Source organism: Colius striatus, chromosome 9 (genome assembly GCF_028858725.1).
Source record: "Colius striatus isolate bColStr4 chromosome 9, bColStr4.1.hap1, whole genome shotgun sequence".
In the NCBI taxonomy this organism is placed as follows: domain Eukaryota; kingdom Metazoa; phylum Chordata; class Aves; order Coliiformes; family Coliidae; genus Colius; species Colius striatus.
In genome coordinates, this window is record NC_084767.1 from 15811723 (window position 1) to 15828332 (window position 16610).

At 39.9% G+C, this 16610-nt stretch overlaps 1 protein-coding gene across 1 annotated transcript in view; it reads right to left on the reverse strand.

The window, feature by feature from the left end:
* Positions 1–2847: 2847 nt before the first annotated feature.
* The window catches only part of SPOCK1 (SPARC (osteonectin), cwcv and kazal like domains proteoglycan 1), a 315938-nt gene continuing 302175 nt past the window's right edge, over positions 2848–16610 (reverse strand). Inside the window, exons 8-11 of the mRNA XM_062002468.1 lie at positions 9991–10212; positions 9343–9405; positions 4061–4198; positions 2848–3047 (exon numbers count right to left, since the gene is read on the reverse strand). Coding sequence (XP_061858452.1) covers positions 2857–3047; positions 4061–4198; positions 9343–9405; positions 9991–10212 — 614 coding nt within the window. The 3' untranslated portion in view covers positions 2848–2856. The remainder of the gene's footprint in view (positions 3048–4060; positions 4199–9342; positions 9406–9990; positions 10213–16610) is intronic.

The window sequence follows — 16610 nt, forward strand, 5'->3', positions numbered from 1 at the left end:
TTCCAAGTACACCAGCCTGTCTGCTGCTCCTGACCAGGCTGTGATGCCTGGGATTCAACACTGCACTCTTAAAACTCTTGCAGTTGTACTCAACTGAACTATTCAATAAAATAGCATTTTCCAATGCTGGCCCTGATTCTGAAGAGCAATTTGAACTGCTGAAGCAGGTGACTGAAGGATCACCTGGCTAAGGGTGGCTTCCCGAGTCCAAGTGAGTGGACTTAAAACAGGGATGTGGGGGGTTGTATGTGAGTCGGTGCATCTGGGAGACAGTAAATGTTTTACAGTTTAACAGAAAGATCTAAAACCGGCCAGCTCTGATTTGGAATAATTGCATGTGAGAGAATACAGCTAGGAAAGTATCAATGGTGTTGAGAAATGGATGGTGGTGGCACATCTGCTCATGTAAGCTGAAGGATGTTCACATCCACTTTTAAAGGCTTGTTTAACAATTATGGTTTCATGTGACTGCAACAGGGCTACAACCTTGGACTTGAGCTGCCTGCCAGGGCTTGGTTAGACAGGCTTTACCCTGCTGAGGTGCTGGGCAAGAGAAGGAATTTACTGTGTGGCCTCTGAAGTAAGGCCTTAGTTCTAGGATAAGCTGTTTTAAAGGGATACGGGACTGCAGAAAAAAACTAGTTTTGTGTGGAGTATGACTTCAGTCAGGAGCGTAAGCATAACTCCACTGATTGTGGACCTCAGGTTTAAGTCAGTGAAATGTCATCTCTGTGCCTTAGGCAGGTCCTGTACAGGACAGCAGAGCTAGACCCAGAGAGTATGGGTTTAATTAATAAAATATCAGAAGGAAACCAGCCACAATGTTTGAGAAGCAAGTTACTGATGGTGTTGTGTTGCTCCTTACAAAATCATACTGTTTAGGGAAACAGAAATGCTGATTGTACCTGCTCCTCTTGCAAATCAGCAATATTTTCTATGAAAGGCAAGTAGAAAAAGCACATGTGTGGGCTGTGCAGCTCATGGACAATGACTTTTAAATATATTTTCAAAAGCTGTAGGAAAAGGAAATGTAGGAAAGGTATGAGACATGGTGGATTGCAGGCCTTTTTCAAATGACTGTGACAGCAGATTTTGGGAGGATGTGGAGGCGTGAAACAACACATAACAAATTCCTTATGATTTTACACATCCTGCTGCATTAATAACAATTATGCAGGCTTGCTCTTTGTTCTCAGGTCATTGATCTAGATAAATAGGAAATCAAAGAGGAGGAAAAAACTGAGCCACTGCAACACGTGGTGTTTGAAAGAAGCTCCTCTACTGTATTGCTCTTTGGATCATGTTTGAAAGCAGACGACTTATACAGTGGGTGAGAGGGGCTACAGGGCACTGGCAGTGTCCCTAAAAAATTTGACTTCTGCCAACCAGCATGGTGTTCTCCTGCTTTTGAGTGAATATGTAACCAGTTCTGTTTTTAGTTCATACCGTTTCTACCTCTCACTAACTTAGAAGAAAAAAAAAAAATCAATCTAATTAGTTTTCTGTGTAATAAGCACATTTTTCATTCTGCAAAATAATTTACAGGCAGTGCTAAAATACCTCTACCTGCATCCTAATGCAAGAATGGGGTTAAGGTAGCTTCTGCTATTCTTGAAAACAGCAAAAATAATAAAAGGTCAAAGAAGTACATAGCCATGTCAGAGAACTGCAGTGGGAAATGACAAGGCAATTAACTTAATGTCAATATGCTGTGGTACAACTAAAGACCTCTGAGTATATGAGAAATGATGAGGGAATCACAGATTGTATTTTAATACTATTCTCTTGTACTTGTGTGGATTATGAGTGTGCAGCTTGTCACACTGAGCAAAGGGGTGACGTTTTTAAAACAGTCACCTAAAGTTGCTTTTTCAAACAGGCCAAATAAATATTGAACTATATAAAGAAAATTACAACTCATTACTTGTGCCTTTGACAGTTTTGTAACTTCAGAATGAGGGGTTGCTAAGAGTGAATGAAGAACAGGCAGATCCAAAGGGCACAAGCATGAAGCAGAGGCTGCCTTTGCGATGTTAGTGCAATGCTTAGTGCAAGCAAGTTCAGAGGGAAGCTGAGGAACAGCTATGGAGGTGGTTATGATATTACAAATTCACAAAACACTCTCTCCTTAAACATTTTGAAAGGCAGATTGAATTCTGTTCCCTGCCTGTAGGGCTTGGTCTGTGATAGCTGCAGGTTCTCAGCATCCACTAAGATTGAGATTCCTTAAGTGAATTCACTCTCATGGGAGCTTTGCATTCAGTGTGTATGGACTAAGCCTGTTGGACTCAGAGAATGTGAGGAACAGAAAATTGCACTCGTAGGTTTCTTTCTGAATTAAACTCTGATGCTGGGCAGCCAGAAGTCACTACCCAAAGAGACTTATTCTTTACTGGAACATAACAAATACAGACTAGAAAATGCGGCGTCTACTTTTCCTTCTTCATGACAGAGAAGGATCAGTTTCTGATATGATCAAGGTGACAATGTATGACAAAATTCTCTAACATAAGGGCTTCTAAGCCTTGTATTGGTTTGTTGAGCCCCTTCTGCAATTCTTCTTTCACAGGATATATTTCATAATCTGTGCAAGTGAGGATTAAGACATGAAATGTTTTTGGAACAAAACTCATTGCCCCTGTGGATAGAACAAAAATCCCCCAAACCAACTGAACAAGAGTTGTATTTTAAACAGTCCTTGCTGAAAGAAAGTGTTGTCTTCCAAATTATATAGACTATACAAAATTAAACTCAGTAGAGAGGGAATATTTGTGCCAGATACTCTCAGATACAATTGCAGAGATATGATGTGACTTGCAATATTGTGCAAAACGTGAGTCCTCATAATGATGGGCACTACCATATATAACCAATTTCATCATCCTTGTCATCATCTTCATCTTCATCATCTTCATTAGCTGCTCTTACGTGAATCTTCAGTTTCCCTTCTTTGTCTTTTTTTGCTGCTTCAGGTTCGTCTTCCAAATCATCCAACAATACAACAGATCCACCACTGCCAAAATCCCCTGATGTTTCTTGCTCTTCTTCTGAAACAGGTGAGAGGGAAAGGTCATTCCCTCATGTGACACCAAACCCCTTGTTCAGCACTACCCTTGTCATTCAAGTCACCGTTATTTGCAATGTTACTTTTAAAATTCATTGGTTCAGCTATTCATGAAATGACCTCTAAATTCCAATTTTCATTCTGAACTGGGAAAAATATATATACATTTACTCTGCAAAATTTCCTTGCATAAAAAAAACCCCCCTATCTATCACCCTCCTCCTAGGGACTAGACTGAAGAGTCTCAGTTCACGTGCATGCAGGCCAGAAAATCATTAATCGTTTGTAAATACTTTCATCTCATCACAACCCTGTAAATCAGGCTAAAAATACTCCACAAATTGATTTTGAGTACATAAACCAAACCACGCTCTGCAAATGCAGATATCGAGCCTAACATCTGTGATGTGATTCTGGGCATCACAAGGTATCTTGTTTTTTTCTGTTCTTTCTTGAAGAAGAAAGCAGTATCCACAACCATTGCTGAAGCTCTCTGAAGAAATACAGCTGAAATCTTTGCCTAGATGTAACAGCTAATCAGTGACTTTACAGATCTACACAATATTGTCCTATCAGGAATTTTATTTAGCTTGGTTACTAAGCTGATAGAATTTTACACATTTATGCCTGCTTTCATCTGGAAAGACATTGTTCATGAAGTCCCAGCAAATGTGCATTCCAGAGCATCCAGAACAATATATTCATTAACCATGCATAGCAATCCCACAGCCTTAATTTTAATATCAAATACTACATTTCCCAGGCTGGTGGCAAAAATATCTTATCAGTGGCTACTGCTTCTTAACTTCTACCATGCTCCTGCAGTACAAAGGACCAGAATGTATTATATGGGCCCACTTTGTAGTCTGAATAGGAAAATACAGGAGCACTTTGAACATGTCTTACTTTTGTTATCGTACTCCATCGTACAGCAATGGCAGGGCTTACAACAGTGTTAATTCTTTTGTTGTCTGAGGAAAGCACATCATTACTCACCACAACTAACTGTCCCTTGCTTTCTTGAGCCGGCTATCTCATTCCCGTACTTATCAACACACCAGCACTGCCCTGTGCTGCCATGGCACTGAGTGGCTTTGTAATAACCTTCTTCGTTGCACCGTGGGACGAAAGCACCTGAATAAAAGATAATGTATAATCAGTAATGCAAGGCTCTGTAGCAGCAAGCAGGCATAAAGAGTATTGTGAGCTTATCACATAGCTACGTGAAGATCTTTACGACGTTAGCAAGAAAACACATGTGATTATCTGGTGCCTATAAGGGAGCAGAAATTATATATGATTAACTATATTCAGCCAGCCTGGTCATTGTGCAGTGCATAAATGTTTGTGTATACCTAGTACATGGAGAGTGATGGCATATGGTACTAGAGATAGGTTCAGCCTGTCCCTGAATGATTAATATTCCCACAGAGCCCCTTTCCAGTTTAACTCCCTGTTTTAAACTTTGCTTCCCAACTGGATTATTACCCCGAGTTCATTAATTCTGTATTTCCCTTCCACTTGCACTCCTTCAGTGTTTATCATGTAAGTCTTTCCACAACACTATAATTATCCCTGGAAGGTATCTGCCATCTGCTTGCTATTCATACTTATCTCAAGCACAACTTCTGACTTACTGAGAGTCTCCATGTACGAAAGGAGAAGCAATGCATAATCTCGACAAAGAGGGACAACAGGATTTGAAGTCAGTAAGTCTTTGTATTTGAAGTCCAAGATTTTTCTCACAACAAAACCAATATAGTTCAGCCTTGTAGAGTGTGGTTCATTCTGGCTTCTGCAGACAGGGAAGATCTCACAAGAAACCCATTTTATTGTTCCCACCATTTTCAGCAAATATGGCAAATGTACCTCAATATGATAAGCGCTCTTGTCCTTCTAGATGAGTTACCTTTATTCTCAAGAGAGGTCAGTACAGTAATTTTCCCTTCTTTGCTGTTTGCTTCAATTTGAACCATGGCAGAAACCCACCCTTGCCCCCAAATGTCTTATCTCAAATGATTCTGAGAAAGTATTTTTCTTCTTTGTCAAAGATACCAGTGATTTACTGGTCATGCAGCAAGTTTTTTAACTATTTCCATGTGTATAGCATCCCTTCAGGCAGTTTGTGTCAAAGGGGCTATTTCCAGTACATTTCTCTCAGAAAAAAAGACCGAGAAAGCACTGCTCAAATGTCATGAAATTTCCTATAGAAAAGACATAAAAGTGGAATTCATTCAGTCTCACACTCACACACACACACTCCCCTATATAAAGTGAATCCTCAAATTTCCAAACTCATCACACTGCAGACCTTGTCTAACGTCTGAGTGACACTAACGCAGGTCTGGAAGATGAGAACAGAAACCTTTGAACATCTGCAGAAATCTAGGTATATTGGATCAGTTCTGGAGACTTCTTCACATCCACTAGTGAGAGTATTTTAAGTAACTTCAAAGCACGATCTTATAGCAGGTTTTCTTATATGTACCACCATTATGTTCATGTACAAATGTAAGCATGCTGACGACTACTAAAGACTCATTTTCACTATTTATATATAAAAAAAAGGGTTCTAATAACCCTGTGCATATATTTGCCTTTGCCAGTTTTTCTAAGTTTATGCTTCAATCCTTTACTTCAATATTGACTAAGACAGGGTTGGTTTTTTTAAAATATTTATGCTCATATCCTCTCTCTGTGAAGCACTCCAGGTGTTTATCTGACTATACATAACCTTGGGAAAAGCAGGCAGGTGCTGATTTTGAGCAGGTGCAAATCATCGTAGCTGTACCTGTGTCACTAGAGCTCCACTGTGATAGTTTAAAACGCAGAGGCCATTCTCTGCTGTCTCATACTTTCTCTTTTCCTTGGGAAATGCAACCTTTCCCTTCTTTGAAAGATAGTTTCCCTTTTTCTTTTTGCATAGCTTCACTGTGTTGCTTGGAAAGTATTAAAATGTTCCACACTGCCTCTCAAAGCCACAGATTTAAAAATAAATTATGGCCCAGGCTCACTGCCAACATAACTATGTATGGAGAGGATTCACACTTTGGGTCACAGTGAAGAGTAGAAGGTACTTTTCCTTCTGCATGGGAAATTGGTGACAATTTATATGTAACACTGGAGCTTTAAATATTTAGCGACGCATACTAATGTCACAGTGTTTGCCAATGGGAGAGAAGATCACAGCATGTCCTCTCCAAAGTGTCAGGTGTGGGTGATAATCCAGTGAGGACAGAGAGTCACTGCGAGCAAGTGGTGTACAGTGGGATGATTCATCCTGAAAATCCTACATAAACTGGGCTCTCTGTTCATTAGAAGTAAGGTCTGGCTACAAGCTGAGCATGGCATTCATGGCAATATTTCACCCTGCAATTCCGTTTGGCATCAGAGAACATCTGCAGACCTTGGAAAGTGAAAGAAGTTTTCCTTTCCAGAGGTTCTTGCACAGATAGTGCTTCCCCACAAATGTGGAGAGGATGTCTGGTAGACCAGTTTTATTATTAAGCACTAGAAAATATTCATCACTTCCACTGAACTGCCTCAGGCTAGTGAATCCTTCTTCCCTCATCTCTCTTTGTCCCATGGAGTATTTAATTATTCCACGCAAACTTGAACAGCAGTGTTGCATCTATATCCTCTTTATGGATCCAGACTTACGTAATTTTTTTTGCATCATTTCCTTATCTATATAATACTTATCTATATAATACGGAGAAAATAATTATAAGCTAAAGATAGTGAAGCACACAGGTAAAAGCTTGGCAGAATTAAGTGCTAGTCGGCACACAGCTCCTTGTATTAGCTATTATATTAGCTGAATTCACAGGGCTGATACAGAAGAAAATAATGACAGGAGCAGAAATTTATTACCTTAGTGATGTGGGAGAAGCATTATCAGTCTGTGCAGTTGTATGCTCTAAAAGTACACTCTCTGCAGTTAATTGTACTCTAGATAAATCTGGTAGGGAAAGATGAATAGTGCTGTTTACTTTTTAATTCATTCCCCTGGGATGCTAGGCTCTATTTGAAAACCTCCAAATTCAACATATCTAATGGCAATGGCTTTGAAGTACTTTACTTTGTTGCAACTGTCATGTGTTTTGAAAAATATAGAGAGAACAAAAATATCAAAAGTTATCACTTTTTATCAATGGATGCAAGTTAACAGAAATCCTCGTGTCTGCTGCCCAAACTGTAAATGCTGTGCTCTACATGTCAAGAAAGGGAATAATTAAAGGCTAGTTTCTCTGAAAATATTCATCTCTCTTTTCAATCTTTATTGTTGCTACAAGCATGCTTTTTGTCATGCGTATACTTTGGTTTCCATGTGCATGATTTTTCACTCAGTGAAGAGAAAAGACAAAGTTTTCTGCCTTATAAAGAGCTATGAGATCAGATTAAAATCTCACAGACAGATGCCATTATGCAGGCTGACATTCAAGGTAGGTGAAGCAAAGAGTTTCTCTCTATATTATAATTTTCTAGCTTGTGGAACAACCCGTGTCTGACACTTCTTGATTTGTTGAGCTTAACCACTTTAATCCTTTTTTTTTCTTTCTTTTTAAATACAGTTGACTAGAAGTTATTTTTGGTAAGGGACCCTTCTTACTGCTTTTATTTTGTCATTTTACTCCTGCTATTGCAATGAGATCCCAGTGACATGTGTGACTACTGCCTGCATGTTGTACCACCTGCACTACAGTCGTCATTTTTCCCCATACACCGGAACAAACCACTTATGTTTCAACCTAGATAACATTTCTTGCATACAGCAAGTAACAGTAAAGCATAAAATAAGTACAGCCAGTGCTATCTATTAGGAACTGGGCTTCTTATTCTTTTAGATGGCTTTGAAAGTCATGACACCAGTGAGACAGAGTGCTGTGACTTCCTCTCCCACAACACGCATTCAAACACAAACACAAAACATTCACTGAATGAAGCACACATACAACTGAACAATCAATACTCCCTTCACTCCCACAGCTATGAACAGCAGGACCTGTAACTCTGAAACATATTAGTCTTCATGTGAACTTGCTATGAAAGGAATGATGGAACTAAACTGTAGTCCCTGTGGCCTTTGGGGATGTTTATTCTTATTTTAAACCAATGAATCTAGGTTGTGATTGTTCATAGGGTACCCGAACCTGGAGTCCAAAAAGCAATGGCACCTGGGAATGGCAAGGTTTGACAAAGATGAGCTTTGCAGAAGCTCTGTTTGCAGGGTCTGCTAATGAGTATCTTTAAACATCAACTAAAATCTGAGAACAACTTGAGCAGCCGACTGCAGTCTGAGAAGCACTGTGGTGGACCACTGACATGCTCTGTGCTGCAGCTAGCGACGCCGTACGAACCTGACATAGGTTCTTGATGATAGGCCTGACAACCTGGGTCTGACGTAAGCCAGACTCTTTGAAGATGAAATGCAGTGCTTTCTGTAAGCAGAGACTTTAATGTGTACAGGTATGCTTTTTGTGACTGGAGTCTATGTACACAAACACACTAGGACAGCAGTTTCAGTAAGACACTACCACATAAATGCAAGGTTACTAACACTGTGAATTCAGAGTGTGGAATTAGTTACCTTAAATTTACTCAGTTCAACAGTCTCATTTTTTAGCAGTTAAATGAGAAAATGTCATATGAGGATTTATTTAATCTAATTTTAGATATCCATCAGAGCAGTGTAAGTCATGAATCAATTCAGGCTCCCAACAGTCCCTAGAGAGAGGGGGGCAGGCATTATCACATCTTACAGCATGGGGCATCCTGCAGGGCTGCCTAAAATGAGATTATATCAATACCTGTTTTTATATACATGGAATATACTGAAATTTTTTTAAGAATGATTAGGCAAAACTGAACCCCAAGGAATGCATGCATTACACCATAAGTGGAAGATGACGTTAACCCATTGGCTATGCACTGTGGCACCTTCAGTCACCCTTCAAAAATGGAAGGCTTGAGTTTCAAGCAGCCTCTGTACTTACCCTGACCTCTGAGGTGATGAAGGCAGTAATAAGCACTGTGCAGGCAAGGCTTTGCATTTCTGGAGAGCTCTAAATTAGTTCTGAACCCGTTGCCATGCTGACACCTGTTCTGTATGTTACTATCTCATTATTTGTTTAATTTCATAGTGTCAGGCCTACACTGACATATTCCTGACTCAAAACATTAGTCTCTAATTGAAAAACCATTACTGCATATAAAGTTACAATAATCACAGAAGCTTTAATTAGTTGAGTAAATGAATAGCAAGTAATCAAACTTACCCAACAGACTCTTCCCTCTGCTTAGCTTTTGAATTCTATTCATTTCATTCTGGCAAGGAAGACCTAAAATATAATGTTTGAGAATCAGTTTCCAGATGGTCCGGGACACACACTGTAATGACTGGCTTCACTACTGACATGAAATGTAGACTGCTGTACACCTGGGAACCAAAGAAGCCCATATGCTGGTACTGTACTGAAAAACAAATTTATGTCATTAGCTACACTAATTAAAAAAAGAAAAAAAAGCAACACAATGTGGTTGAGAATGGTGTTTAGGGGCCATTTTCATTGTTAAACCACTTTTCCTCTTTCCACCAAACTGACATAATGCCATCTCTACAATTTATGATTTGCTAATTGACTAATTAATACATTAATAAAAAAGTAGGTTCTTGAGCCTTCTATAAGCAATAGAGTTTACTTCGATACTATATGCACTGGCCCTTTCTACTTCTTCATTTTAATGATCATGGGATGTTAATACAGTTTCTCTGTGACATTAAACTTTGTTACATGATGCCCTTTCACACTAGTGCTGAAGCAAAGAACTTTTAACTGCAGCTGACTGCTGATTACCAGGTCAAACAAACCTGAAACAGGGAGACTCAAACAACTTTTCTTTGTACTGCAAATCACCCAACTCACCACCTGGCTTCTGGAAGCAGTAGCACCACTCGTTATTTGAAAGCTTTCCATCCTTGAAGGAGTCACAAGAGTTGAAGAGAGGCTTGACACATGGCTCATACTTATCCAGATAAATGGCACTGATCTCCGAGGGATCCAGCAGCAGGTCATAGTTCATGTCAAGTTTGTTGAACATCCAGCCTAAGGAATCCTTACAGATTGGTAGTATGCTGGTGTCAAATCCTGTAAAAAAAAGACAGGCACATATCCCCAGCTGAACCCCAGCATGCTCACTGCACAGGAATCATTGCTAAGCTGCAGCCTTGCTAATTTTTTTGGTGGGATTCTCAACCTTAACCTGCCTTGCCTAAAGCAGAACAAAATTCCAAGACCAAACTGATCATGTAAAGCTTGAAACCCAAGCACTGCTACAGACTACAGCACTACTCACACTCTTCAAGAGATGTGGCCTGAGGAGGGTTGAGATTCATAGATGATCACTGTAATTCAAAGTTACTTCTCCTCACAAAAATATCACTTTCTTCCTGTTCTCCAAGCAAGTGGGTTGGCCATGTTCCAAGAAACTGAAATATCATGAGAAAAGGCTGTATCCCCCATATTTTCAAACTAGACTGTCTGAATACAACTTAAATTCTGTTTTCTAGACCTGTTTCTATGTCCCTGAACAAATTCTTTCCTACTGTGCTCCCACCTTCCACCTCTCATCCTAGCTTTTCACTTTTCAAAATCCTGCCTCCTGTGGTGGACAACAAGATGCTTTGATCTGGACTGCAAGTTGCCTGTGGGAAGAAGGGGAAGAGAAGAGGGATCTCTTTTGCTTACACCACTCTGAAGAACAGCGCTGCTTCAGTTGGGAGCTCCAGAGAGCTGCAAAACTCCTGTATGCCACATCAGCACTATTCCTTTTTGTGGCCTCCAGGATTGTGCAGCAATACAGGATTCCGCTCTTCCAGCACTTTGGAAATCATCATCATCGTTCATTTTAACAGCTTAGATCCTTAAAAGACTGCAGCAGTGGTTACCACAGAAAGACCGAGTCATTCATGTATATGAAAGACATGTTCCAGTATTCCAGAGTCTCCACAAAAACAGTGGCATTGCTGCCCTTTACAAACATTACTGGACATTATAAATCTAAACTGTCACTGTATTTTTCAGTGCTTAGTACAAACATAGACTTCCAAGTTATCTATGGTGTAAGGAAGTATATTTCTTATACAGACCTAATAAATCTGATTAAGATATCAGTTTCAACAAGGCTCAGAAACATGCATGTCCAGGGATGTATAGGCACAGAGAGCTCCTGAACCATGCACCCTGAGCATCTTGTGCTCATCCATTTCAGCTGTGAGTGATGATCTGCCTGTGCATCACTCATTCTGCTGTGGGACACATGGAAAAGCCTGATGGGTTTTTTGCTTTTGCTGCATCTTTCATTGCAACAGGTCAAGCTTAGCCTTATTTTCTGTACGTGTCAAGTCTCGTTTTAGGATGCTGTTTTGTTAAAGTGAAACTGAAGATATTGCTGAAATCACACTGACACTTTGCGAAGCTCTGCAGCCTACCTGCTATTTTAAGCATTAATCCAAAAGAAGGCAGGGCTTTATGCTAGAGGCTGTGCTTTTTGTAAGCAGCCACAGGTGAAGGTTGTCAGGGACATGGAGGAGCAATCAGAAGGGTTAAATAATGGAAAGGTTTATGTAATTCATAATACATGCTTCTTGGAGGAAGAAGGTAACACCATTTCTTCAGCCTCTTCCAGGGCTAGAGGCAGCTCAGGCAGAGAAGAGAGAAATCATGCTGAACATTTAATCACATTTTTTGTGCTGTTATCTGTTCTAGCATTATCTAATTGAGTTTGAGCACAGTGAAAAATAAAAAGGCCATGTGAATAGAAGTAGGGAGGAAGCCTGCTTGGCTTGCTAAAGCAATTAGGACTATTGACTTCAATTATTTTATTCATCTGAAGAAGACAAGCAGAGTTTGGTCACTGTGCAATCTCTTGTTGAGTGAAAACATTTAAGAATCCTTGACTTTGTCTTTACAAAGCCCTGAGGACCAAGGCACACAGTCCTGCCTTATGCCTCCTGCCTGCATGCCATACCTGATTCCCTAATGTGGGGCAGGTTAAAAGTGATCAAATGGGTAGGGGTGGATCATTCAGTTGCACAGTGAAACTGGGATCAGTACATGCTTCAGCTATCCCTATTTAACAGCTTCCTGGGGGAAAACAGCTGGGTTCTGTTGGCTGCTCATTTCTTGCACACACTGGGGTTAGACTGGATGATCTCCAGAGGTCCCATCCAACCTCCACCATTCTATGATTCTATCACCTCTCTGGTGATAGTCTTTATGCCTTGTCATGGCACTTAATGCTGCTAAGGTGGATAACAAGGTCTGTTGTACAACCAGTTGAATACAGGATGTGTTGCTCAGCCCTGTGGGTCTCTAAAGCCCACCTGCTAACAGGCAAGGATCAACATAGCACGGAGGGGATCATGGCATGAACTTGCCCATGGCAGTGCCCGTGGATTATTTCTGAGTCTTGTTTTCCTCCCTGCTGGGAAGTCTTTATCAGTGTGTACAACATGCACTCAGGGACACAACAGCAGTGTGTCCTTAGTACTGATCTGTCTGAGCAGATCACAAGATAATGTCTGACATGAATACTGAAGCTGCTCTGTGACATACCATCGAGGGCTTGCATGCAAGATACAGTCATGAAAGACCACTTACCAAGACAGTTAATTACATTAGTTGAAGAGGTTTTGATTGTAATTTCTTATAAACAAGGGAGTTCTCACTGTTGTGCCCAGAGTTCCAGATTAGGTTTATTAAGAGGCTGTATTATTTAGCAGTGCTGAATTATTACATAGCGTAGTCTGCAAGTCTTTAAATATTACAGTGGTAAGTATGATGGAAAGCCCTTGGTTATTACCACTGAAAAGGTTAATTCTTTCATTGTCCCTCAATATGTGGTTGAAGATGAATAGTAGTATCTACTTCCATTTCCTGTTTTCTCCTGGTCAAAGATACTGCCTGTAAATCATATTTTGCTACGTTGCATCTGCAGTCCAAAAGCAGCAATCTTGGATGCTCTCAGCACCTAGCAAAGTGTGTCCTGAGCGTACAAGGCAGGCTCTGACTTACTATGTAATTAGGGCAGCTGATGGAAAATGGTTCTTGGAAGTCACTTACCTTCACTGGGACATCACTATGCTCTCATCAACCCAGTGAGGCCAAGTGATGTTGAATGAATTATCTCCTTTTTGGAGTCTTTAGATATACTTGTTTATACATATGATGCAATGTGCTAGATGAAATAAACCACATTTTGTAGTTCTGTAATGAGTTAAGTGCTTGGTTAACAGTCTGAGCTTTTAGCACAACAGACCCAATGTAACAATAACCTCAGCGAGAACATATCTGCATCTTTCTGCACATCAGCTCAGCGCCGCAGTGCTCATAGTGAGAAGCAAGAGAATGCTACAGGCTCCATATCCCTCCTGCTCTTGGCTCCTTGGCAGAGGCTGCCCAAGCAGATGCCAATTAATGTCAGTTGTGGTGGTACTTGCTTTCATTTGGACACCTGCTCACAAGGACCTGGATTGAGACCATCTTCTTTCTCATTCTGACTGACAGGTGTTCAGCATCCTAACAATTTCATTCACTACAGATCCAGAAGGAAATCAAACTGGTGACCTACATGTAAAAATCTCATATCCCATTAATAAGTAGAATAGTCCACCCTCCTCTGAATTAAAATGGAATTAAATTTTAAAAAGTCTTTAAGTGCAAATCCTAATTAAAAATAAACACATCTTCTGGCACATAAAATTATTTTACCCCTTCAAAGGTTGACTTATATGAGCCAGTTTTATTTTACAATTAAATTAACTGGGGAATAATTAACCTAATTTCCCCTATCACTTAAAATAAAGGAAGGAGGAGAGGAAATGTTCCCCAGAAAAATTCCGCTATATTGCATAGATCTCTAGTAAAAGAAATGCAACTCCCACTCCAACCAAAGAGACTATCTAGGTACAATATGGGAATGTTATGAATTATCAACAGGCTCAGGAGCAATTTGAATTTCATCTTCTTGCCTAATTAGTTTCATTATTTCCTTATGTCAAAGCACGTCCCTGAGTTGCTTATGTTATTTATCAAGGAGTTTAAGATTGTACAGAGCCTGAAGAAGACAAAGTTTCTGGCCTATGGTGCTTTGCTGGGATCTGAGAGACAGCTCGTTGAGTAAAGGTCTGAGGTCTCAAACACAATGACTTGTCCTCATCCTTTTCTGTTCAAGAGAATTAAACAAAATGAAAAGAGTATACTTTTTTTTTTCCCTTCACCTGGGGGTGAATTTAATACACTCAAAAAGCTTATTTACACTCACAGTAACATCTTGAAAATTTAATGTAGCAGAGAGAAATCTCTGCTGGAACACCTTCTCTAGACAGCTGATATGTCCGAGGCATTGTAGTCATTGCATCCCACCATCTGTTCCTTTTACTGCTACTGGGGCGTACCCAAAATGGATTACTTTGAGGATGTGCAGACCTTTTAAGACTCTATGGGCATAACCAAACCAGTTCAGGTTAATGAACTGATCATCCTGGTGAGGAGGACAACACATGCACAGCAATAGAAAAACAGGGCAATGTGTACATCAGAGCTTACTGCCAGAGCTGCAGGTGTCCCATTTGCCAGTATTCACACAAATTCTCTTTTTTTCCAGCTCAGGTAGGTGAACTTCGCTTTGAATTCTGAGCTCTGCTTAAGATGTCTTTCATTTTCACAAATGTTTGAAGATGAAGTCAGAGGAAGACAAATACTGCTGTCCTTACTCTGTGTGTATTTTCAGTGCTACGAGAGCTGCAGAATTTGGCACATGCAGATTAATTCATGAATACTGTTGGGAACTTTTGAAAAGAAAAGCAAGATGAAATTTTGTGGCATTCAAAACTGATTTAGGCACCTTAACTCATAGTTTCCTTTTACTTAAAACATTTTTTTTTTAAATGACATGTAAGAAAATAAAATGTGCCAGACTAAGTCAACAATCTAAAAATGAACATTGTTGAGATCAAGTGTTTAAGATCATCAAGGCAGCCTTTCACATAAAAGTTTCCAGGAATCAAACTAAACTAAAAAGAGATAACAGCTCCTCTGTGAATCAGAGCAAACATTGCAGAATTACCAAGAATGTTTTTCTTACTGAAATTGCTTCAGAAAAAAAACCCCAAACAAACCAAAAGACCCAACACCTTTAGGAACTAATTTGGTGTCTGGCCTTTCCTAAGGTCCTCATGAGCAGCTCATAGGTCATTTGCTTGAAACTCATCATTTGGACAATCTGATAAAAAGATTTCATGTGTTTCTGAGTATAAGGAACTTTAAACTTTGAAGTCTCTGGTGTTTTCTGTCACAGGGCCTGAAATGAATTCATATCATGAAGCCATGATCAGCTGTACACCCAGTTGTCTTTTTGCACGATGGTTCAGTTTCCACTGCATGATAATATCCTCTTCTGGAGTGCAGTTTAAGAAATAAGACATATGGTTTAATAGATACTGGCTTTGTTGTAAATACTATGGAAAATAAGTGTCATGTGAAAAAGATAATTTATGCAGAACATGGCTTGTTTCACCATATAGATTTAAGACACAATTACTTGGTGTTAATGAGGTTTGACTATAGTTTTGACCGATACAGCCTGTGGTATATTCTGTCCCTTTAGGAAGAGGCAATCTATCGGTACTCAAGCTCAGCAGTAGCACAAAAGGAAAGTAGCTGTGAAGACATGAACCAACAGTAAATGCCCATCCTGATGTGATGGGTCTGCTCTACTGCACTTTTAGCCTCTCCAGTCTCACACAACAGAGGAACTAGGCACTAGGCTCAAAGGAACCGTAAAAGGGAGCAGTTGACTGAGCTCTTTAAATTCTCTGTGTGTGTGGACACCTGGCTTTAGACAGCTTGTACCAGAGAATCAGGGCAGAGAAGTGAAGGTGAGTCATACACCTAGATAAAACTTCTGCATCCTACTTTGCAACCCAAGGGTCTATGTGTTTTGGGACGTACTATTTAAAAGGATTAATGAGTCCTTGCAGAAAATAAATTCACAACTGCTCTCTGATGAACATGACCTCTTTTGATGCTGTTACTTGAATCTTTCCCTTCCCTGGTGGGTAAATGACATCAAAATCAGTCATGTTGGCTTAACCCACAAGAGAGTAAATGTCCTCCAAGCTGTTCATTTTCTTCCTTTCTTTAAAAAACAAAAGCATCAAAGGAAGCAAAGATGGTGTTATTAAATACCTGGGCCACAATAGATTCCAGCGTTCCACATCATTTAACTATTCCAGCTCCTTGGCTGCAATGTACATGCTTTTATTAGTCTTTCTCTTATATAGGGCCTTAGCAGGATTTGCGACATAAAATCAAAGTGAGTCTTTTCCAATGTTAGCATCATTTTCCCTATGCTTTTATGCTATGTTTTTGGCTCCTGACACTGACACTAGATCAGAAAATGTTTGGCCAGAAACTGGGGGATAAGCATATGCCACAGTCCATTCCTAAGAAGTGATTTGGATGCAGTCATGCTGATTTAGAGG